Here is a 23893-nt window from a genome sequence, read left to right on the forward strand (position 1 = left end):
TTGAATAAATAAGCATTCATTTTATTGAATCAGGAATAATTTAAGACTGGTACAATAACTAGATTTATTCCTTAACTGAGACATGATCTTGTGCGAACCATTAATGAATCCAATGAGAGACCAGGAGAACGAACTTAATTCAAATGGGATGACACATCATACAGTACACAAAATACTCATTTCCTAGTGTTTTAAAAATGGCTAGAAAAGTCATCAAAATGCATCACTGTAATCTATTTACAATTTATGTTACAATGAATAAAATGTACATCATATTAAACACATTCAAAACAACTGTTCCACTTAAACCGCTAGGTCCTACAAATAGTTTCCATTGAACAACCATACTTGGTGAAAAATTATCACAAGTAACAAACATGAGTTTGGTACAATAATCATTACTATGATCAGCATTTCATCATTTTGTTTCTCCAAATTTACAGAAAACACTAGCTAGAAATCAAGCCAAAGCCATATACAAGTCCTTTCCAGCCTGTACAATTCTTGGCAGTTTTCAAAAAAATTATTTTTTTTTGCCTTTTGACTTCCATTAAAATTCCGCATGAACATTGCATAGCATCTTCAACTCAGAACACTATTTAACAACCAGACACCATGATTGGAGGGGAAGTAAAGAAGGACTCTTGGAAGCATTTTTTAAAAAAAAATTACAAAAATTGAAACAAATACACATCAGAAACAATTCAATCAAACCGCTGGTTCATGTTCCTTCGCTCAACCCACCTCCTATTCTGAGTTGAGCCATAACAACCATCACAGTTTCAATGCCACAATGGACAGACAGTGACCAGGATACTGTAACAACAAGGCTATGGCAGAGAAACCAAAACATGAGGTATAGTAAAACACGCTGATCAGTCGAAGTGCATGAACACCCAACTCTGTGTGAATACATCACTAAGTAGGGGAAAACAGCACAGCACAACAAGCTCCCCGAATAGAAAGTTTATTACTCAGTCACTGGATGATTTCAATATTTATACATCAATACTTCTGTAGGGTTGATCATGGATGTATTTTTTGCAGGGATGGCATTAACCTCTATACAATGGATCCCAAGCTTACAGTTTTTGCACAGTAGATGATCCACTATCAGGTGCAAACGCAATAAACTGTAGACCTTACAGTGTGAAATCATTGATTTTCCTCCTTGATTCTCTTACTTATAGCAAATTACTTGTTTTTCTTATTTTATTTAAAACAGCACGAATAAAAAATACCTTGATCGTTTTAATATTTGAGATGAAATTTCAGCCCTGTTTTCAGAAACTCAAACAATACAGAATAAATTGCCCCAAACAAAACCCCGCCAAAGAAAATTAGTACAAAAGAGTAAGGCATCATTTAATTCCAGCACCAGATGTAGCTAAAGGCTTGCGTGGATTTGGCTGAAGGATTGCGGTTATCGCTGAGGTACAGCTCAATCCAGCTTTTTTTTTAAAATTCTCTTTTTGTATTTGCAAAAAAACAAACAAATAGAAGTGCAATTCTGGTGGAGGTGTTATCAGTCCTGGTGAAGATACAAGCCTTTTTGACAATCAAGTTGTATGTGTGTGTGTGCGCGCGCGTTCTGAATAAGGAAAAGCGAGAGGAGGAGAAAACGGGGACCTTTCGGTGTTGACTTCTGGCTCAACCATGTTTCAAGTATCTGACCCTTCAGTTGTGAAAGGTAAAGAGTTCAGTTGGCTACGAAAAAAAAAAAAACTGGTGAAAACCAACTGAATGGGGGTGGTGGGGGGGTGTATACCGGGGATGAAACTGAGCCCGTAATCATGTGTTGGCAGAGAAGTGGCTTGTTTTATAATTCGACAAAGAGCAACATGGTGGGTAACATTAGCACCAGAACCACCAGCAACTTGAGGTTTCTGTGTCCCCGTTATTGAAGGAGTTGGTTGGAATGTCCAGTGTCCACTGACCGTTTGGTTGAGAGCAGCATAGGGTATTAGTCTTTCCAGGACAGTACTTGGCACGCTGTTGGTTCCATACCTTTTAAAATCAGGTTTCGGTATTTTGTAACGCATTTCTTCATTGGCACGGCATTAAACGCCTCGAGCAGTTAAAAGAAGAAATAGTGCAGTTCTGGTTTACGAAATAAAACTGTGAGGATGAGGAAGGGGATGGGGAGGAGGAGGAGGGGGAAAAAACCCACAAATTGAATCTCCCTTTGGGTTGCCTGCACCCGTCGGAGTTAAATCAAAATAAAGTGTCTTGTACCAGCCTCGCTGTTTTTCTTTCTAAAAACGGAGGCTTCTGTCTGTTCAACTGAGGAACAAATCAGTTTCGCTCACTTAAAACAACTACTAAGGTCCTCACCTTCAGCCGAAGTATTCAGAGAAATGATGGACACAAGAGGCAGAATAGTTCGTCAGAAAAGTCTGCTCAAAGCGTGGACTCCAGAGACGAATCAAGAATGTCATCGTGATGGCTGTTGCTGTTCGAGTCACTGTCATAACTATGGGGACTTGAGTAATTTGCAGCTTCCTGTAGCCTCATCAACATATTCATCTATAAATAAAAAATGCCAAGCAAGTTCAGGACCAAATAGCAGGTGACACATTCTAAGCTGTAGATCTACAACACTTCCAACATTCAGGTCAGTGTGATTGCTCTGGCCTTTGCAAAGTGGCCTTTTGTTTAATCTGTTTGTTAAAGCACCGCCTCATTGCCACAGTCGTACAAATTCAAAACTTTAGAACTGTTTTCCAACTCACAAGAGGGTCTCCTTCTACATCACTCTGTTGGGGCTGTTTACTGGAACCTCCTTCCCGGGTTTGTGTGAAGCCATCAAAGCCGACATCTTCAGGCCTCAGCTGTAACAGAGGGGGCCATTCATGATGCTGTGGAGTGGCAGTCCAAGTATATGTGTCCATCACCCACTTAGCTGGGTCCTCCCACGCACTTCTTCTCCCATAGAGCTATTAGGAAAAACAGAGTTACTACACTTCCAGAATGATCAGGCGCACAATCAAACGCCCTCAAGGTGCATTTCAACTCATCCAGACCATTGATACAAAATCCATACTTTGAATTACAAATTAAGGAATCTGTAATAGACTTGGCAATCGCACAAAACAATAGCTAACGTATTAACAGAAGTGGCAATTTTTCCTGAGTGAACTTAGGCTATAAGTGTTGGCAGACAATCAATCATGGAGAATCATAGCCTGATACTGATACTAAAACAAAATCGTGCCTTACAGGCAAATTATTCCAGTGGCCTTGGCTTACCTGCAACCCTTCTCTCACTGCCTCCAGCAGATAAGGAATAATAGAATAATTCCACAAATCAGTAAACCAAACTCTTGAACCATCCACATCCATTGGGCATGACAAGAACAGTCGAGGACCTAGGAAAGTAAATGTAACAGTGAATTACAATCTTTAACATTTTATGTTTAGTAAAAATTATAATATACATATAAAAAAAAAGTACATGATTGCATTATTCCATTCATTCGTTTGGGATTCGGAAATGAAACTGAAGTAACATTACGTTCTGAAACAGTTTGCCCAGTTTGTGTCTGTAATGCACTATTGCATTCATAACCTCAGTAAATGTTTCCCTCAACCCACCTGAATGACAAAGATATTTGTCACATGGTTGGAGATCTAGATTCTCATCTATTTGTCTAATTTGAATAAAAGAAGACTCCATTTTTCCCCCCTAAATTTTCAAATAATTCATGTGTACTGAGTACGGTTTGACATCTCAAAATTCATATCTGTCCCTCCGAGAAAGAGTAGCATCATGCAATGATAAATGAAGCATCTATAATCATTACCTTTATGATAAACGACAATGCATATAATCTCAGAAGCATGACTGCTACATCTATTCCAACAGCTTTTGGTCATTCAAGCATTTCAAAATAAACCATGTGCATTAATCAATGTCATTTACTCTCCTGCCTTTTACATGCAGGTAAGTACACAGTTTTGAAGTACTAATATTGTAATGTAACTCAAAAGTTTAGAGGATGTCATAAACCATAAAATATCAGCAACACAAGTCCTTCACCTGAGCCCCATTTAAAACAGAACCTTTCACTCAACTCTCTTTTGAAAAAGGAAAATAAATAATTACCGATAGTGACATCAGAAGAGCTATGAGCTTCGAGGAATCTATTCAGGTGGTGCCAGACCTTGGGAATCCAGTCAATAATCTTGACCAGCTCAGTGTTCCTCGTCCTGGTGCTGATCTCGGTTTCGATCAACTTCCTCCGCAGGTAACGTCCCAAGAAACCTTTGACTGGTTCAGTGTGATTGGCACATAGGACCCACCTATCGCAGGAAAAACAGTGATCATATTTACGAGCTACGTGTGAAATGTGATTTATTTGTCATAGTCTAATTTACAGAAAGGGAAGAAAAAAATCAAACACGGCCATTTGGTAAAACCATTCTATACTTTATATTTGCTTGAAACACCTGAGAGTGTTGTTCCATCTCTCGGACTTCAGGTTTCCAGAAGCGAGTGGCGCAGGTACAAATCTTGCTTCCATTTTAAACACCAACCATGAAAAATAGTGGTGCTGTCAGGAAGTTCAGCTGAGGTTCCACCAATCTCAGTGGCTGAAATACTTCAACTCCTTCAATATATGGGTTTTCTCCATCATTATTGTTACAGAGCTTTGCTCACATTTGTAGAAATTGTTGGAACAAAGTGTTGGATTAACAATCCAAACTATTCATTCACAAGCCCCTGCTCTGTGCATATTCCGATCAATTGACAGCCCTAAATACACAAATCAAACATCGTGACACACTTTGAATTTACTATCGTCAAAGCAACACGGCGCATACCTGAAGTTATGGTGAAGCTGGAGGTTAGGAGTTGAGGATGTAGCCTGGTTCATTGTGCCGATGATGTAAGGGCTGGAAAAACATGAAATGTCTAGACAGTCACATGGTTAGACCATAAAACAGACTGAAATATATTTGAGTGTGTTGCCCATATTTCCTGAATTTCACGCTTTACTGCATCAGTCTCCATGCAATAAGCAGGCTCTTTTACAAAAAAATTAATCTTATCTCATTTCATATTGAGGTATAAGCGCGACAATGAAAATGACTGCGCTCATGGGTTATGCAAGTTCTACATTATTTTATCAAGTCTGCACGTGGCAGCAACATGCAAGCTTTTTATAGTGAGATAAAGGGAAAGGAAACAGGGTCTTACAGTAAAACCACTCGGGGTTTCACTGAGCTGTACCATACACAGTCACAACACACTAAAAATCCTGTGACATGCTTTGAGACATCCTCCTGATGTGAATGGCTCCATATCAAACATTATTATTATAAAAGCAGGAAGGTGGCCAATTCCTAGAGAATTCAAAAGCCTCATTTTGCATCCAGATTCTTTGGCAATTGAGTGGGGGGGGGGGGGGGGGGGGGGGCGCTGGGGGAATTCATGACAACCAGAAGGTTGCCAGCTCCTGTGTTGACTAGAATGTGGTGAGTCGTCAGCTTCAGGATAGGGAAAATAATAGGGGAAGAGGAAATTAAGCAAATGCATCATTTACCATTTATGGTACTTGCAATTCAAGAGGCCATTAAAGATCTCCCCAAGCGAGCCAACGTGATGCAGGTTGTCGAGGATGATCACACTGGGCATGTCCACTGCGTTGGATTCACTGTTACACTGATCTGCGAGATTGGATAGATATTGACGCAGCTCCTGAAAACAATAACAGGTTGTGTGTCAGTCTCTATGCCAGATCGACATGCACAATTCACAATTCACCTCAAGAAGAGGCGTTTCCCAAACAGCTGTTTAAACATGGAACAGAAGCTCACTTTTGTGTACGGTAATTCATTTGTAACAGTAATTTTTTTTTCAAACTGAAGTGCCAGGGGCAAGACTGCTGGAGGAATACACGTCCACAATAATTGATCGACTGGCAATAAGCCAATGAATTAACCAGACAGTCACTTGCTTCAAAACAGTACAAGGTACCATACTTGACTTCAACACTCTTGGTTGAGAGAAAGTAAACAAAATCAACCAAGAATTGTCCTACAGTGACATCTACTGAACATGTCTATGAGGACAGGAGCAGATTCAGCTGTGATGCCTCCATGGTCAAATAGCCTGACAACATTCAAGGTCGAAAACCGTGCATGAAGAACAACCACTTGGGGGAGGTTCTGCAATTTTTGGCTTCTGGGATATCCAACCACTTCCATTCGATGCAGGTTTGACTGTATTATCAACTGTACTTGTGCAGTTACATGTACAACAGGACTAATGTTAGACGGGCTGGCGCTTCTCACCTTGCTTGACTTATGATCCACGTTAAACGTAGCAATGACCCCATCGCTCAGTTCCCTGCCTTCCTTGAGCACCATGTACTCTCCAAGTCGATTAGCCAGGTAGGTTTTCCCAGTACCACTGGGCCCCGACAGAATAATCCGACGATGTTCCATTAGAAGTGAGACATATCGCTGCAGCATTGGCTTTGGGATCAGTGTTTCAAACACAAGGGAATCCAGGCTGTGCTGAGGCAAACCTGAGCCACGGACAAAGGGTAGAACCAACAAGGTTACGCACAGAGAGCACTTTTGGAAGTAATAATCACATTTCCAGATTAAGGATATCTCTCTTATCCACCACACATCATGAATGATCAAATGTATGTTGCATTTTGGGAATTGTAGATGCAAGCAATCTGCTGTGAGCTCTAATTTGCAATGCTGTGTTTTTTAACTAGATTGTTGAATAAGAAATTCAGTTACAATTCCTGATGTCTACTCCAGAGGTAGGATGTTCCAGAGGAAAGCCCTCGTTACCCGATGGAATATTAATTGGCACAAATCGGATTCTTTATTAAGGAATATCGTTGCAAATTGCTGGATATGAGGCCTCCCTTTGTTAATTCCCAGGACACCCAGTAGAGGGAGCCAGTCACTAATTTCGAGGTAGAGATGGTGAACATCCCAAACAAACCTATAACAAACCCATTCAGTTCGCAGTGAAAAATCTTTTCCATTTCATCATCAAACATCTGCTTTGGCTTGCTTGGGTATTGTGTGGCGAAACCTTACACCCTACACTACAGTGACGTCTCCCTCCTTTGCTTTCTCCTTAAAGTAAGGCATTCATCTCAGATTGCTTAGGTCCTACTCCACGTTTTTGAAAATGATATCGATCATTATTTTCATCTTAAATACCAATTATCAACAAGAAAAAAAACTGAAACATAGCAAACCCAAGATGAGGGAGACATGCAATTTGTTTCCTGTAGAAAGAGAAGCGTTTATACCTTTAAGAGACATCATGATTGTGTTGTTTTCTCCCACTAAGTAGCCACATGGTAGAAGCTCAGGTATATCTGATCCGTTAACGCGTCTGATATCTCCGATGCTGTAACCCAGAACACTGTCTGAATTCAGGCCTAACTGGCTGACTGGATCCACGTGGATAATGTATTCCTGAGAAAGTCAATACAACAAGGTTCAATTAAGTCACAAAAAATACTCAAAATAATATCAAACTGTTTGATACCGCACCGTACCGTATCAAAACTTTTCAAAAGTGTTTAACACTATGAATTACTTTAAATTGCAGCGACTTGCTGTGTTGGGAAATACAGCATCTAATCTAAAATACAGAGCCATGGTCCACAACCAGCAGAGATAATAATCAATTAACTTGGATGAGGAAGGAAGCTCTAACAGGAAATAGTGTGACTGTCTGAACCACCAGAATTGGTAGACAGGACATCGGTTCAACATCTGCAATTAGCGGCTGTCTTTACCTTAAAAAGACGGCGCACAACACCATCCAAGACATCCCACTTTGTCTTGCCGCTGACACCAATGCACCCAACAATATACTGTCGGCTCCTGGACTCCTGTAGCAGAGGAAACAGCAGATCAGGATGTGGCAAAGTAATGTTTAACCAGTGCAATGCTGAAGCACTCCTGATCGCTACAGGAAGTGTAATTGCACGGTGTACTGTTTATTTTGTTGTACTGAGTGTAATCTTAATATTACGCACGTGCAAAGTGATATATAATAGCGACGGGTATTATTACAAACGTATTTAAAACAGTGGTGAGTTCCGCAGAGTTTCATGCCTTCACAACAGACTCTTATCAATGAAGGGAAGTTCCACCACCTCTTTCATTTGTAAACCACAATAATTCACTTGCTGCATCAGCAATTTGCAGATTATTGGTCTTTTCCACTCATGAAAGAGACCTGCACTGTATCATTACTGGTTAGAAATTCACAATGTCAATCTGATTGAGCAGGTCAAAGGATGGACTAAAGGGAATGTGTAAAGCTGGAATGTGTAATTCCAGATTCCCAAACCAAGCCTCTGTTTTGCAACAATTTTGACTTGTGCTAAACATTACTGAGCGAGGACTGTAAAGCCTTATCTAGTTGACATCCACTTTTTGAGTTAACCAGAACTATAAATACAGAAACATAGAAATTTACAGCAGAGATTAAGGGAGTTTGGCCCATTGTATCTGTCCTGGCTCTTTGAAATAGCAATCCATTCAGTCCCATGCTTTTATACGAATATTATTCTTGGCTTCTAACTTTTAACTGGGGTGAAGAAGGATGTTTTAGTGCTCCAAGTTAAAAAAGGCTGACTTTGAATACAAATATTCATAGGTCAATTCATTGCAAAGATCATTCTTGCATCTCAATATCATTTCAGAAGGAGCGACAGGATTAGCCACACTCAATATACCTCCTTCCATCTCATCTCCTCTTGCAAGCGGACCATTATTTTCACGTGCCTGCCCTCCTTGCGAGTGGAGCCATCTGCATTGTCATCGAGCAGCATATCTTCCCAAAGGAAATACCAGGAAAAGAAAACAATGGAACAGAACAATAAGTGGGAGTAGTTCACTGACTCAGCTCCTGCCTTTCGTTCAGTCATATGAACGTAACGCTATTGGAACAATGTTTAGATAACCAAAATACTTCAATTCACAGCAATGTCAAAACCCATTAGAAAACTCTATACCCGACTGATGAGCATTTAAAAAAATTGAATCCCTGTATGAGATTCAAGTACTTATCCAACAGAAGCACACAGTTGGAAAGATATTGAAAATGTTATTTCTTATTACTGGAGAAACTGACTAGACTCATAACACTCGCTGCAAGCGTGATTTACAATGAAAGCGATGACTGGTGCAGAGTCACTTACCGAGGCTGGTGGATTCAGTCAGGTTAAGACTGTGTTGGGAAAGGGCTAGTGACTGACGGGGAGACAAGGAAATGGATAGCTGGGATGGGACCCGACTGCAGATCCCTTGCGTTTCAGCCTTCAGCCTGTCGTTCTCAGCTTTCAGCTTTTCGATTTCAGTCTAGGAGAAAAAAAAATTTGAAATGCAAAATTTGGGGTCTTGCAGAATTTTTGAGGAACCAAAAATGACTAAAGAAGATTTGCCTCTTGCACAAAGTTAAATTGGACAGAAAAATACTTTTTTTTGGTCAGCTGGGAGTTTCACACCTGCGGAATGAATCCATCCCCATGCTAAAGAGTATCTAAACCACCAGAGTTCCACCTATGTGAGACATTGTGGTTTTGGTTTGATTTGAACATAAATTGCCATTTCCTTTGGCGCACTTAATCCCTGCCTTCTGTTCAGTCTGACAATTGCTGTATTTGTAGTAAAGCATGTTAAATTTCCACAGTTTTTGCGAGATGCTGTGTGTGCTCGTCAAAAGCGGGGCTTTTGCAAACGTTTTGAGAATAAATGGTTCAAAAAACGACATGCAATTTTGCATACAATCAACTGATGTTCCACCAGTTCAAACATTAATGAGGTTAAAGGGAGGATTGCTGAGGGTGGGGACAGGAACACTCATCACCTTGAGTCCAGCATGATTATGAGTCATATTGTTCCAAAACAAATCACTGTTATAGATTGCTGGATCATTGCAGGAAATAACAGGCAGTGGGCTCATCTGGCAAAACCGTCATCTACAATGTCTTGCGTTTCTCTGTTGACTGTTCTTAGCTCAAGTAAAAATCCCCAAATATATTCCACACTGCAGCTACCCAACAGTCAAAAGAGAAACTCAAACTCAACACGGAGTTAATCGCAGCTTCTACCAAATAGTAGGCTTTCCAAACATCTCTGAGCCGCATAAATGACTCCCAGGCAACCTGACAGCAATAGGAACGTCTTTCAAAATGGGAACCAATTCAATGCAAGAATAAACGTGACATTTTGGCAGATCTACAACAATACAGCTAAACAGCCCGTAGCCTGTGATATAATTGTCCCTCATTGGAAGATCTGAGCTTAGTTTTCCATAACTGCAGCAAGATATTTCCAGGTCTCAGCAAATCAGTGGATCATTAACTAAGGTTTTTTTTAGGGGGAAAGGTGGTAAGAATCAGAAACCATCTGCACTGAAACTAAAACCATGCGATGTTATCTTTAAAGTGTGAACCTTTGTTACACATTAAGAGTTACAACATATTGTAGAATGTGGTACTTTGCATTTTTGTACTTTGAACTATGTTCAAACCCCCTATTGAAGGAGCACAATTTTTTTTAAAATTTAAAATGTTCAAAGTTAAATTGGACTGTACTGAAGAGAATTTTAGTTTGAAGGAAAAGGGCAGCAAAACTGATTTCCCACCTGCATTCTGTTCATAGCCTCGCGGAGCTGATCCAGTTGATGAGCTGAGCTGAGGGCCTCGAGTCGGATATCTGTCAATTTCATCTCCTTCTCCCTCAGTTCACTGCGCAGTTGCATTATGGTCTCGGCTTCACCTTCGATGCAATCAGAGATGCTGCACGAGACAGGAGGAGAGATGTGAGCAAAGGAATAAAACGGCAGCACTCAGTCGATCAGAATTTACATCGCGTCTGCAGTGAAATCAAAATTACTTGATTTCACGGGCGGCTTATAATCAATATGTCATTTATTTGATGCAAAGTAACAATTTTTTTCTGAAGTTAAATTAATAACTGGAAGCAATTAAATCCATTCAGCACTCTGGTCACCAGCATTTTCAAACATGGAACAATAAAAGAAAAAAAATCAGGGCTTGAATACATTTTTCTAATTAATTTAATCCTGAAATGAGCATCATCCTGATTTCTGTTTCAAGGGTTATGGAACATGTTAATAGAAAATGTAATTACAAGGCTTTTCTGTCCAGTAAATGTAACTATGCAACAACCATTAAGACTTGTATGTTTTGAATTCAGATGTTGTACACAGAGAGATAATTGAATTGCCAATATAGAGTGGGCTGAAATATTAAGCTCAATAACAATTACGTAAATGTGATGATTTGAAATCTTGTACAGCCCTAACTCTTAATGTTAAGTTACATTTAAAGCTTGAATCACTTAACATTGTCAAGTGTTTTTTTCCATAAAGAAAACAGATGTCTAGTCATTAAACACTCCCATGTTTGACAATTGGTCACAGATACTTGGATAGATGTGAAGCTGCTCAGCAATAGGTCCAGAAAGCAGTGATCCGTATAATAAAGGTGTGCGGTTATAATTAAAGGTGAAACAAACAAGTGAAGGGCAACACAAACAGGAAACTGTTTGATCTCTCTGGACACGCTTTGTTGAATTGAACACTTTGGTTCAGGTGAAAGATCACCACCAAGTGTCCGTTAAGTGCTATTCTTCAGTGGCTTGTAAAAACACTCAGTGAAATACGTACAAGAGTTAAAACGAGAGGGCAGCCAGTCCCGGACCCTTCTTGATCACCCCTGAAGGCAACTTGGACTGCTGCATTTCAGTAAAACTTTTGGACAACAAATCAGTGTTAAACGCAAATAAATGATTTGTTCTGGCTGGTCACAAAAAAAGAACACATGAGGTGCTCAGGCAGAGCTGATGTGGGATGTAAGCACTGCAGTTATCTCAATAGCTATTTTGATACAGCTCATAAATTTAGTCATGCAACAAGCGTAGATGCCTAAATGGCATCTTACAGTGTCCAGGTCAAACCAAATAAGTTATGTTGTAGTGGCAGACAAAAGGACTATAAAAAAAAGTATTCCCTGTTTGGCAGAGGTTTATCTTTGCAAGACAATAGTTTGAGTCCCCCTTCAAGTTTCAGTGCGAAATGATCTCTTTATTGGTGTATTTACCACATTCTAGCAGTGAGAAAGTATAAAAGAGTGCAACAATATGTAGTATTTTACCATGACAATGAAATGCTGGGAATACGACCACTTTGATAGCTTCTGTACACCCAGCCAGGTGCAGCCTTCATTTCCCGCACACACAGGTTAGGAGTAAAAGCACTACACATAGGGACATTTAGATAAAATATGCATTCATAAACCAACTTAGATCATGATCATTTAATGACATGATCGTAATGATCTCCTTACGAATTATCAATCAGGAATTAAAAGAGAAAACTCAAATAAATTAAAGCTGCAATATCTCTGAATCAGCCCACTAAGGAAAATGTACAATTCATTTTTCAACAATGATGGCAGAAGCACAAAAATACCTGAATACATTTTTCATATTTTCCCCGAGATAAAGTATTCTTTACCAACAAAGAGAAAGGAGTTACTCCTCGTGTCCTGGCCAACAATTCCCCAGTTAAAACTGCCATTCAGGTTATTACTGATTGTGCGACATTGCTGTATAAATTGGTTACCCCGTTTGCTTACAAATACACAGTCCTTTATTGCTAATTCCTGTGAAGCTCTTTGAGGCGTCTCGACGACGTAATAAGTCACTCTATCAAATGCAGCTATTATTATTATATTATCAATTCAGTCTGCTAAAACATCATCTAGGATTCATTAGATCATAGTGTTCTCGTACTGCTTTATACATTCTTGTTTGCCTTACTGCAATGAATAAAATGTGTGTTTACGTACAGTGAGTTGGAGTGTGAATTTCTCATCATTGGGGTAGATGGAGTCGATCCATTGTGAGGAAGTTTGGGGGATGAAGGTAAGGATGAGTCAGGCGTGTTCATTTCTTCAATGTCTGAATGAGACGAAGCTGACTTGGGTGACTTCTTTTTGCCAAAAGCCTGTTTGAAGGAGCTTCGTAACTAAACACAAACAGATCACATCTACTCAGCATGAGGTACAGCAAAAAGGCTAGGAAAGAATAGGTGTTAGGTGCACATTATATTTCAGACAACTTTACAACATGTATTTTACGAACATGTTTAAACATATAAAGCTGTCTTAAGGAGTTGATCAATGTTGAATGATAACCCAAAGTGTTGCTACAGAAGTCTCTTTTTAAGAATGAATCAACTAAAAATACAGTGTTATCTAACAGAGAAATGAGAGCTGAAATAATATATGGCTTGAGAAGTAATGCAATTGTTGCAGCTCTGTACAGTGTCCAGCTCTGTGCACTGACCTGAAATACTTTGTTCTGATAAACATGATTTTCGGTAAACAGGCCGCCAGATAAAGGTATAGACGTTATCAGTACATTGCTACATGTCTGGCCAGGAAAATAAATTTATTTCATCTTAAAGTTCCCATTGTGGTAGACCCCATTAAACTGTGGAATTTGGAAGCCAGCCAAAAAACATGCCATACAGAAGAGTATCTTCAATCATAAGTCCCAAAACAATAGCAAGCATTGAAAATGACAGTAATTGCATGGTATTTGAAATGTCCATATTTGTGGAATACTCAGAACAAAATATTATAGCTAATGACTACAATGACTGCATAAGATGTAAATGCCCAAATTTATTTCAATGACCACTGCTTACAATATCTGCGTATTTGAGGACAATGCCACTTATTTTTACACAAACGATAGAGCGCGATACACAGGGGTATTATAACCGAGAGGGAAAGAAAGAGACAGAACTGCACGTTTATTGCAGTGAGCATTCCAAACCAGACATATTTTCTTCTCTACTCATTTTCAATAAATATCCAAGATTGAATACTACCAAATATGCAACTTAAAAGGGGAGATGGTTCATTCAATGGAAATGTCCATAGATCTACCAAAGTCCTCAAGGACTGGCTTGTTTAATTTTAAGGTCATTTTAAAGCATAAGATCATACTTACCTCATAAACCTGCCATGTGGTGTGAAAGCAAAGAGAAAGAGAAGAATAATCTAATTTAATATTGAATAAAGTAAAACAAATTTGTACACAAACGGCCAATCATAGGGTGCGTCTCTTCCTAGTAAACAAAATGATTGAATATATCGAGAGTTAGGTCTTCATTACTCTTAAGTGTAGTTCGTTCTCTGATGTGGCCTTGGAGTTCGATTTTCCGTTCTAATAGGAATTTTCCATAACATGCCAGTCAAAGAATCTTAACAGCACTGAAGGAGGCCATTTGATCCATTCTGCCTGTGTCGGCTCTTTGAAAGAGCTATCCAATTAGTCCCACTCCCCTGCATTTTCCCCATAGCCTTGTAGATTTATTTCCTTATCAACATCACTGCACTTTGCAAAAGGAATTTCTTGTCTCTTGTGCTATAAAAATCTGAGATGGTTTTGTGAAATTTATGTGTAGTTACATTTCGAAGGCGCTTCTAAGAATTAAAGAAATTAGAAGGATCAGAACAAAATACTGTACTTTGCTGCTTTCTGTTGATCCTCATGACTCTTATGTGTAATTTGTAGTGGTCAACAGGACTCTCAAAATTACAGAATCCTCTGTAGCAAATGGTACTTAAAATACATGCATCAACACAAGAGTTTCAGAGACACATAAATAAAGATTTGTGAATGGCAAACTGATGGCAAAGATTCAATGAAAGCGCAATATAACCCCATTGGTACAAAATAGATCTAATCTACACAAAGCAATCTGTAATACTGTAAACTGTTTGGCTTTGGCAATTTCAGGAGGTAAAAAGAAAAACTAAAAAGGCTTGATTTCAAATAAATCCTAGCTAGACTTTTTCAATATTCATCATTTTAAACTATATCCAATCTATGACAATGGTTGTGCTTTCAGATTGGCTCATTATTGTTTCAGGTTCATGTAACCTGACAGCAAACACAAATAAAACCTATTAACCCTTAAAAGTACTGAAAATGCACATAGCATTTAATGTCTGTAAGTGTTCCTGCGGTCACGACGGCGACGACAGATCTGCACTTCATCTTACAGTTTGGTACACAAGTGCGATTAGGCACATTTTATTGTGTAAAATGTTTTCATATAATTGGAATAATAATCAATCATTAAAAATCAGAATTTGATTTATTTATTTGCAGATCATTTATTAAAACTGCTTTTTTAAAATCATTTTTTGTGACATTTTCGTTAACAACAAGCAAATCACCACGGGAAGTAGTTGGTTAAACAGAAATCCAACATCAGGAGTCTAAAACCAAACACTTAGGTTCTGCATAACAGTGAATGCTTGCATTTGGGTATTTTCATCCTTCAAGGGTTAATATAAAGTGCATATTCACCTTGCCTCCTTTACACGGAACCTTGTGCATATGTGATGACAAGAAAGAAAGAAATGTGAGATGAAGGGAAAAAACAATCAATGCATCACGCTTCCTTACAACAAAAAAAGGTGAATGAAAGGACATAGAATTCGGAATCCGGACTCAGGTGCAAAAGGCTTGAACCATACAGCAGTTTCTTATAATATGTACAGAATTTCTGAATGAAGGCTCGAAGGCATCTATTTTTTTGCAATGCGGTATGCAGTTAAGCATAGAAACTTTGCAATCACTGGATCAACCTTTCCGGCCTACAGACAAGAAAGACAGACCGATTCCCGTAGGGCGCTGCGGCCAAAACAAAAGTTGTTAAATGATGATTTTCAGGTGTTTAAAAAGTTCAATCAAAAGCCAATAAACCGTAGATTTACCCAGTTCTTTTTCTTCTTTTTCTTAGAATCCACCTCGGCACTGCTCCCCACGCTGGAGTGGCTAGTGGCACTGTTAATACTCGACACACTGTCTGACGAATGCTGCCTACGGATCCTCAGGTCTGCTGACTGCGATGTCCCATTTCCTGGAGGGAAGCAATTGAACAGCATCAGAAGTGGCTGCAGGTGATCCCTTTATCATATTTCAATACAAAATATAACATGGGAATTTCTAATAACGTAACTTAACAAGTATACCAGAAATATTTCACAAGACCCGTGTGAATGTCACTCTGACAGAATCTATGTTTACAGCCACGTTCCTGCTCTTTACACCAATGGTTTCAGCCTGACTCAGTTGGTACCACTCTCACACCTTCATAGGAAGATAGTGGGTTCAAGCCGCATGTCAGGATTTGAGGTCATAGTCTAGACTGACACACCACTGTAGCCGTGAGGGAAAGCACTGCATTGGTGTTCATGCTGGTCTGTGAATGAGGCATGAAATGAGATCTGTTCAGGTGGAGGTTTAAAGGTCCTATGGCACTATTCGAAAAGTGAAAGGAGTTTCTCCCAGTGTCCTGGCCAGCAACCCCCCCTGATAAACTGGCGATTCACTTCATGCCTGTTTATCAGACATTGCTGTGTACAACTTAATTTGCTGTGTTCAACTACAAAATACATTACTCTCGCCAATCAATCCTATACAGAGCTTTGAGATGTTTCGACAACTTTGACAGGCGCTATATCAGCTGCAAGATTAGTATATATTATGGTGCATTACCTTTACATGACAGCTCGGGAGTGTTGATGACTCCATTTATCGCTGCCTGGGCTGCAGAATTCTGCTTCTTCAGCATCTCTATCGTCTTTCGCAATTCGTTAAGTTCGGAATCCTGAGGATGACAAAAAGCCAGTTATTATCAATCCCCCTGCTTAAGAGCACTTATACTTTTATCCAAGAAGTGACGATTTGTTTTTTTTCAGACTGTACAATAGTTCTATTAATCCCCATAAATTGCTTTCCCCCAACCCTGTTTATATTTTTTGCACGATTCCGAAACCACAAACCTGATCCAACTATAGAATCCTAATGTACAAAACCACATCTCATTTAATTCTACTGTATAAAATTCCTGACTCCTGTTAAAACATACTCTGAATGCTCTCAGACTTAAGCCACGGTGGGTGGTGGGGTGAAGACTGAGTATACATGAACTATCACAAATCCTTTTTACAAATTGAACCATGCCATTTGCATAGGTTTGTGAATGCAAATAGCATGGTTCAATTTGTAAAAGAATTTGTGATAGTTCATGTATGTGCAGTTTTAGCAATATTATAATTTCAAAATACATCCAGACTAGGAGAATGTAGAGGACTCACCTTCTGTTCTGCAGTCATGGTTAAGCTCTGTAACCTTCCTGTCATGTTTGCCAGGCTTTGCTCGAAGGCTGCTACAAGGTGAGCCTGTGTGAGAAAATCACGTTACAATACGATTGTCAAGTTGTCTGTCAATCATGCTGATTGTTATAAAATGCTCCTCACTGAAAGTAATATAAAGAGTGCCATTTGTGGAATACCCAATTATTCACTCCACTTCGCCATGTGGATTTCTATTTGGTTTGGATACTCTTAAGCAAGGTGATGGGTTTCCACATGTATCAAGACTTCCAGCTGAGCACATAAAATCATTTATACCAAGTGTTTCTGAAAATACTCCCCCCTCCCTCTCCTCCCATTCCAACTCAAATCCTCAAGTCTCAGTATAGTGATAAACAACTTCTTATTCTGAGCCCATTGTAAGATTTTCCCTGATGATAATTATTTCCAATGGCTGGAAAAGGATTGATACAGTCTGATCATGGTTTGCAACAAGGTAGGGGCTGCTCTGCCCAATGTGTCTCGACACATTGTTCTGCTGGAGTAACCTTAATGCTAAATACAAAATTATGTTCATTTCTTTACTTTTGCGACTGATTCTACACCATATACATTTGAAATGTTTCATTTAAAAAAAAAGGTTGATCAGGTTATTCTGGGTGGTCTGATACAAATGTGAGATATTCCTTGTTACAGACGTACAGGTATATTTCTAACAGCTCTTTGATGCAAATCTTGTGTTGATAGCGTGATAAATGGTAAATGTGTTGTTGATGCACGGAGTAGGACTTTTGGGTATTGAATTTGTACGTTCTATCTTTTCAAGTCGCTCCATTATCATCGAGCTCAATCACGCTGGGTATGTACGGTAAATGCAGGTTTATTTGGTTAAATTACATTGCGTAGCTGACAACAGTGACCTTTGTTCTGCTCATTTCCAATTCAATTATTACACCGTGTTTTGAAGTGTTGATTTAATGATTTCTAAAGATGAGCTCTGATGGAAGAACAACCGTTATGGACGAACAGCTTCAACGCACACAGAAAATGAACCAAAGCCACATAAAATTGTACTGGATTAGAATGTCTCCAGGATGTCAACAAAGGCTGGGAGACCAGTCACCACTGTACTCAAACAAATCAGCACTGAACCATTACCCTCATCGATGGGTTGGATGTTATTATAGTTCTACGTTTTTTTAAAATCAAGTCAGCATTAAAACAATCAGTGAACCACCAAATGTTCTTAATGAATCCAAAGAGCAACAGTAAGTTAAAGCTCTCATTCAATTTCAACTCAGTAGAAATGAGAATTAATATTCATGACGGAGACATAGTTGGATAGTGTGGGAGTTTATTTGGGTACAAAACAAGCCAGCGTATCCACCATTTGTTTATCTAAGTCTCTCAGTTGTGCGTGTAGTAACTTTGCGTGTGGATGTGTGCCAAACCATGTTTAACCCGAGTTCAGCATAATAAATTTGGCACTGCACCAGTTTGATATTTATGGTCCAGGCGCCCAAAACAGCAAATGCTTTTTTTCCTCCAAAAACAATCCTTTGATGTCTACAAACTTGATTGAATACTTTGCTGCACTATTTGCTCTCATTTGCAATGTTCTCCTGTCCTCCTCTTTCAAAAAATCTGCAGTCTCAATCTGGTTATCAAAGAGGAGGATAAGGTACAATATGGTTCTCAAAGCGCGGAATCAATCTCGGCCTTCGCAGCACTATCTGTCTCTGGCTCTTCTGACTTGCCTTGTTTGTACTCTTCTCAAACATTCCCTTTCTCCAACTCCATGTTTGCTCCTCGATCCTTATCCTCCGCCAGGCAACACATAAATGCAGGTGGTACAACACTGCTTGGGGCTTCTTTGCTGCCAACACCTGAATAATGGGCCCAATGTTTGCCTACTGGTTTATCTCATTTTAAATTCATGGCATCAATAATTTTATATTTAATGTTATATTCTGAACAAAACAATAACTTCAGTGCTTTACAGCAAAGCAAATGCACCATAACATTCCTCTTCATGGATTTAATTTGTATGTAGCCTTATTTCAGTCTTTGGTTTATTCTGCAGCACTCCGCTACTTAACTGCATTTATTCTCTGTAACTAAAATATTCTAATCACATATTATTTCACTTCTGTAATAGTTTTTTCTATTTGTAACACTCTTATCTAATGTGGTGATTTTCCTCCCTCACCATTAACATCTTGTTTAGATTATTTCAACGATATGTTGCCAAGATTCATCTCCGAAGCAGTAGCAAAGTAGAATTTTTTTTAAAAAAATTCAGAAAATGGCATTCAAAGGCTATTTGTGTAGAAACATTAGTTTCTGTGGCAGCCTATTTCATTCTATAGGATTGAAAATCACGTTGCACCAATACAGTATTTTTTACCGTTATTGACAACAAAACTAACATTAAAGAAATAATCCCACCTCATTCACATTTGCAAATGGATATGCTGATTGATGTTCACTGGAAATCTTGTACTGATCACGGCAATGGACACCGTGAGACAGCTCTGAAGGTTGACTCTTGGCGTTCCTCTTCTGCACAGAGGGGTAGTGGTTGAGGTTTGGCCAGGGCAAAGTACTGGCTCGTTTGTTTGGAAACTTCACACCAGACATTTCTGTTCGTTTGTGTGTCCAGCTTTTAGAAGTAGCAGCTCGATACCAATGAAACAACAAATCCTTGGTTTAATAATTTACGACAATATATCCATCTAGGACCCAGCAACAAAACGCTCTGCTTCAGGGAAACTCAAAACTATTTGAAACTTCATCTTCTCTGAACGAAGGTCAGCGTTTCCCAAATTTGCCCCTCAGTTAAGTCTCCAGTCTCAAAAGGTTATTGTTGCCGCTGAAGAAATGATTTCTCATTCATTCCAAGTATTGTAAGAATGGCTGTTACTTCAAAAGTAAACCAGAGAGAGAGAGAGAGAGAAAAAAATAACACTTCTCGAATCAATAAGTAGGTTCCAAGTGCACTGAGAAGGGTTCTGCTCTCCTTGCTCCTCTGTGCTGCCTGAGGATCAGTGCGAAAGAGTATCAGTTTTTATTCTGCGGTTATAACCTACACAGGGGCAGTCCCAAAAAATGTTCAACCTCAGCAGCCACAGCCCAGGCCAGAGTGAAGCTCCTTCACGCAGAACTCAAGAGGATCAAATGTATGTAAACATGCGGGTGATAGGAAGCACTCTGATGTCACAAACAAGTTTGCGGATGCTGGCTGGCTGAGACATAACTACACCCAGAGAATGATATCCAGATTAATCACTGTACCTGACAGTTTACCACGAGGGCTACAAAACTGCACTTTCCTGTGTTCAACTCACAATCCGAATAACCGTCGTCAACAAGCTACGCTGACTGTGGAATAAGAATAGAAACAAGATCTCTCGCAAAGCTATGCTCTTTTTTTAAAAAAAATCACTGTATCTATCGCAGTGACCTTACAATGGAAGTCAAGAGACAGAAGCAATGCCTCACACCTGAACAGGCAGTGGCCAATGCATTGTTCCTTAAATGAAGTGAACTGCATTAGCGATCTTCCCAGAATTAGTTCAAAGCCCAACTACTTTGATTTCTTATGCTAACAGTTTTATTTTTAGTAGCTGAACGTGAAATCTCATGCTCTCCTTTGCACAGAAAAGAAAACTTATTCTTTGTAGCCTGAATCTGGGAAATAAAATGAGTTCAGTCCAATACGAAACCACGGTTGCAAGCCATTCCACCAAAAAAAATCCTGAATCCACATTGCCTTACAACTCTCATAGAGCAATATCCAGCTAAACAACAAAAATAAATCTTGCTTATTGGTTGGAATCATTTCATATTTCTCTTCCTTTTAACCTTTCAAACTAATAGAATAAATCTTTGAAAGCAGATCAGACATGGTCTCTTGAGTAGTTGGGGTGGGAGGGGGGCGTGGGGGAAATTTTTTTTCAGACCAAAACTTTTAATAGTATAACAATACTAAATAAACAGGGACTTGATGGTAGATTTCAGTATTTGTCAAGCTTAAGTGTCAAATAAGTTTCAGAGCTCGTGCAATTCCAGGGTTCCCTGCAATTGTCTGCTGAGTGATGGAGATTGCAATGAACAGTAGGAGAAAGATTCCACCTGGCTCCAGATTTATTCTATTTCTTGCAGCTCTTTAGAGCAAATTAGGCAAATTCTTAAATAGAGCTTTCATGGTGAAACTCTTTTCTGTAACTTTCTTTAAGAACTCCATCCATAAAGCTGGCTTCAAAATTCTAAATTGAATTCAATGATTTGCCAAATTCTGGATGCTCTGAAATGTGAAGCGAACAGAGCAAATCAAGACCCAGGCAGAATTTTTCCTCAAGCATCCACAAAAAACTCCAAGAAGCCCTTAAGCTCACCCAAAAATACTCTGCTGTTAAAGGATGGTCATCCAGGCACTGTAGTAATAATAACAATAATAACCCTTGCATTTGATATAGGGGTTTATCACATCTTCGAGACATCTCAAAACGTTTCACAGAATACACTGTAAAGTGAATTGACTGTATATTTTGTGGACGAAACGTGGCAGCCAATTGCGCACAGCAGTACTAAATCATTCGCAAATTAGTCCACAATCTTTGACTGATGGAGTATTCCTTGACTTACCGAGTGCTACAAAGCTCCCAATTAAATATATTAATAGCACAGGACAAAAACACTATGCTCTTTCTGATGCTGTCAAGATGCTTTTTTTTTACTTGTAATATGGCATATTATTTTGAAACTGGATAGAAACTCAATTAACCTTGCTGACATTTCTCCTGAAGAAAACTGGGAAAAATAAATTGGATTATGTTTCTAATCATTCGGAAGACTGGTTTTGACAGGATTCCCCCCCACCCCACATTAAATCGGTGTTGCAAAGTCCGGTTAGAAATAAATAAGTGCATTTCCAAACAACAAACAGGAATTCTGGAGACAAGAAGCAACAAACACCCTGGAATGTCTAACAATTTGCTACATAGGTTTGGCAGACTTTGTCAATCAACACCATCATTGAGTCATTACTCGAATATACTTGTACAAAACTGCAAAGGAAAATTCCATTAGAAAATCTTAGGCCTGGCAACCCATCCCACTGAAGCTTCCAGACATATCCGTTCAGTTGCAACCTTTCGAGAGTAAGGTTATCAACACATTATGAGACGTTTGTAACACGGCTATGGTCATGGGGTGATTAATGGGACAGCAGCGAACAGGGCACAAGGGAGCAAAGTGACCTTCAGTGCCACAGCTGAAAACCATACCGGTTTGTGAGTGAAAGAGCTTGCGATTTATTCCCCCAAAATTCAATGAATGACATAAATAAAAAGATCAAACAACTTTTTTCCCCCAAAACTAGAATTAACTTAAGAATGAAGGTTGCAGTGACCATTTTTTTGGTTGTGTGAATTAAGCATTGCCCTTAAGATTGACTCCCAGTGTTACAAAGAAACAAGACCAGAAGAAGCTGTACTGGCGAAAATCACTAATTGGCGGGTAAAAGTTAGTTTTGATGATTTTGGGGCATGTATCAACAAATTCACTTTACTCAGACAGCATCTTTCTAACATTGCCTTGTCACTGAGTGAAAAGCACTTATCACATATCTGAGTGTCTCCAGTATTTTCCAAACATAGGATACCAAACATACTGTACTTATCTGTCTTGGAAGCTCTTGTCACCTGTCTGCCAAATAGGTCATTTGCTAAATGAATAAAATACCAACATGCCCCGGGGAAAAAGAAAATATAGTCAGCAGTATCACTGTCTTGGAATTTAAGCCTTTTTGTACAACTCAAGTCTGCCATCACCACATGAGATGACATCAGAGGCGAAGGGATAATTGATTGTGCAGGAAAACAATGCTCTCCCTTTCACCTTCTGCCCCTGAAGGTGGTGACTCATGCTCCGTCCGAATGGCTCCGTGGGCATGAACAGCCCTCCAGCACCTCGCCTGAGTGGGCGTTCTTCATACGTGTGGGCCTGTCAATGAGCAATTCCAGTCTGTTTAGCCATAGGGGAGCAGGGCATGATAACCAAACTATCTCTTTGATTTCACCTGATAGCTACAGACAAGCAGTTTCTGTGAAGTTTGCAAGATCGCAGTCAGGAGGAAAACCTCCTGCTGACTTTTCTCCCTCTCTGGATTCTCAATCGCTCCACAGGCTGTCTTCATCTCAACAACGCATAGGCAACCCACTGTCAGGCATCTGGTAGTGACTGCTTGCTAAGTAAGTCATGAGTCCAGCTCAGCAGGGACACTCTCTTCCTGTTGGATGTGCCTGGACTTTGTTTGGGAACTCCTCACAGCAGCAAGATTTGAACCAGAGCTCACAATGGGCATCCTTCCTCCAGCAGACAGGAGTGTCTTACTTTACACGCTTTCTTTAATCGTCTAATTCTTTAGCAAGCACTTCAATGCACATCCAAAACCCTGCCTCGAACTACTAGGTGTGAATGAGCACACAAAAGTGCCTCACCTCTCCACTTTCTCAGTTCATTCTTTCCATGCCTGCGAAATCCCTTCGGGAAATTCTACAGTTCAGATGCACAACTAATGACATGCACCTGGACCATCACAACAGGGCTTTTTCAACACTCCTGCTCTCATGCTTACAAAGAAAACACTCAGGGATCACTAAGGAATAGCAGCAAGGACAACACTT

General features: G+C 39.5%; 1 protein-coding gene across 1 annotated transcript in view; it reads right to left on the reverse strand.

The window, feature by feature from the left end:
- Positions 1 to 23893, reverse strand: part of nav2a (neuron navigator 2a) — a 151020-nt gene continuing 127127 nt past the window's right edge. Inside the window, exons 25-41 of the mRNA XM_042341324.1 lie at positions 17208 to 17291; positions 16606 to 16717; positions 15822 to 15967; positions 14044 to 14052; positions 12873 to 13051; positions 10643 to 10796; positions 9195 to 9354; positions 8730 to 8827; positions 7782 to 7877; positions 7287 to 7455; positions 6298 to 6533; positions 5547 to 5701; positions 4825 to 4896; positions 4106 to 4302; positions 3250 to 3368; positions 2733 to 2936; positions 1 to 2526 (exon numbers count right to left, since the gene is read on the reverse strand). Of these exons, the coding sequence (XP_042197258.1) occupies positions 2401 to 2526; positions 2733 to 2936; positions 3250 to 3368; positions 4106 to 4302; positions 4825 to 4896; positions 5547 to 5701; positions 6298 to 6533; positions 7287 to 7455; positions 7782 to 7877; positions 8730 to 8827; positions 9195 to 9354; positions 10643 to 10796; positions 12873 to 13051; positions 14044 to 14052; positions 15822 to 15967; positions 16606 to 16717; positions 17208 to 17291 (2316 nt within the window). The 3' untranslated portion in view covers positions 1 to 2400. The remainder of the gene's footprint in view (positions 2527 to 2732; positions 2937 to 3249; positions 3369 to 4105; positions 4303 to 4824; positions 4897 to 5546; positions 5702 to 6297; positions 6534 to 7286; positions 7456 to 7781; positions 7878 to 8729; positions 8828 to 9194; positions 9355 to 10642; positions 10797 to 12872; positions 13052 to 14043; positions 14053 to 15821; positions 15968 to 16605; positions 16718 to 17207; positions 17292 to 23893) is intronic.

Source organism: Callorhinchus milii, unplaced genomic scaffold, assembly GCF_018977255.1.
Source record: "Callorhinchus milii isolate IMCB2004 unplaced genomic scaffold, IMCB_Cmil_1.0 Scaffold17, whole genome shotgun sequence".
Lineage (NCBI taxonomy): Eukaryota > Metazoa > Chordata > Chondrichthyes > Chimaeriformes > Callorhinchidae > Callorhinchus > Callorhinchus milii.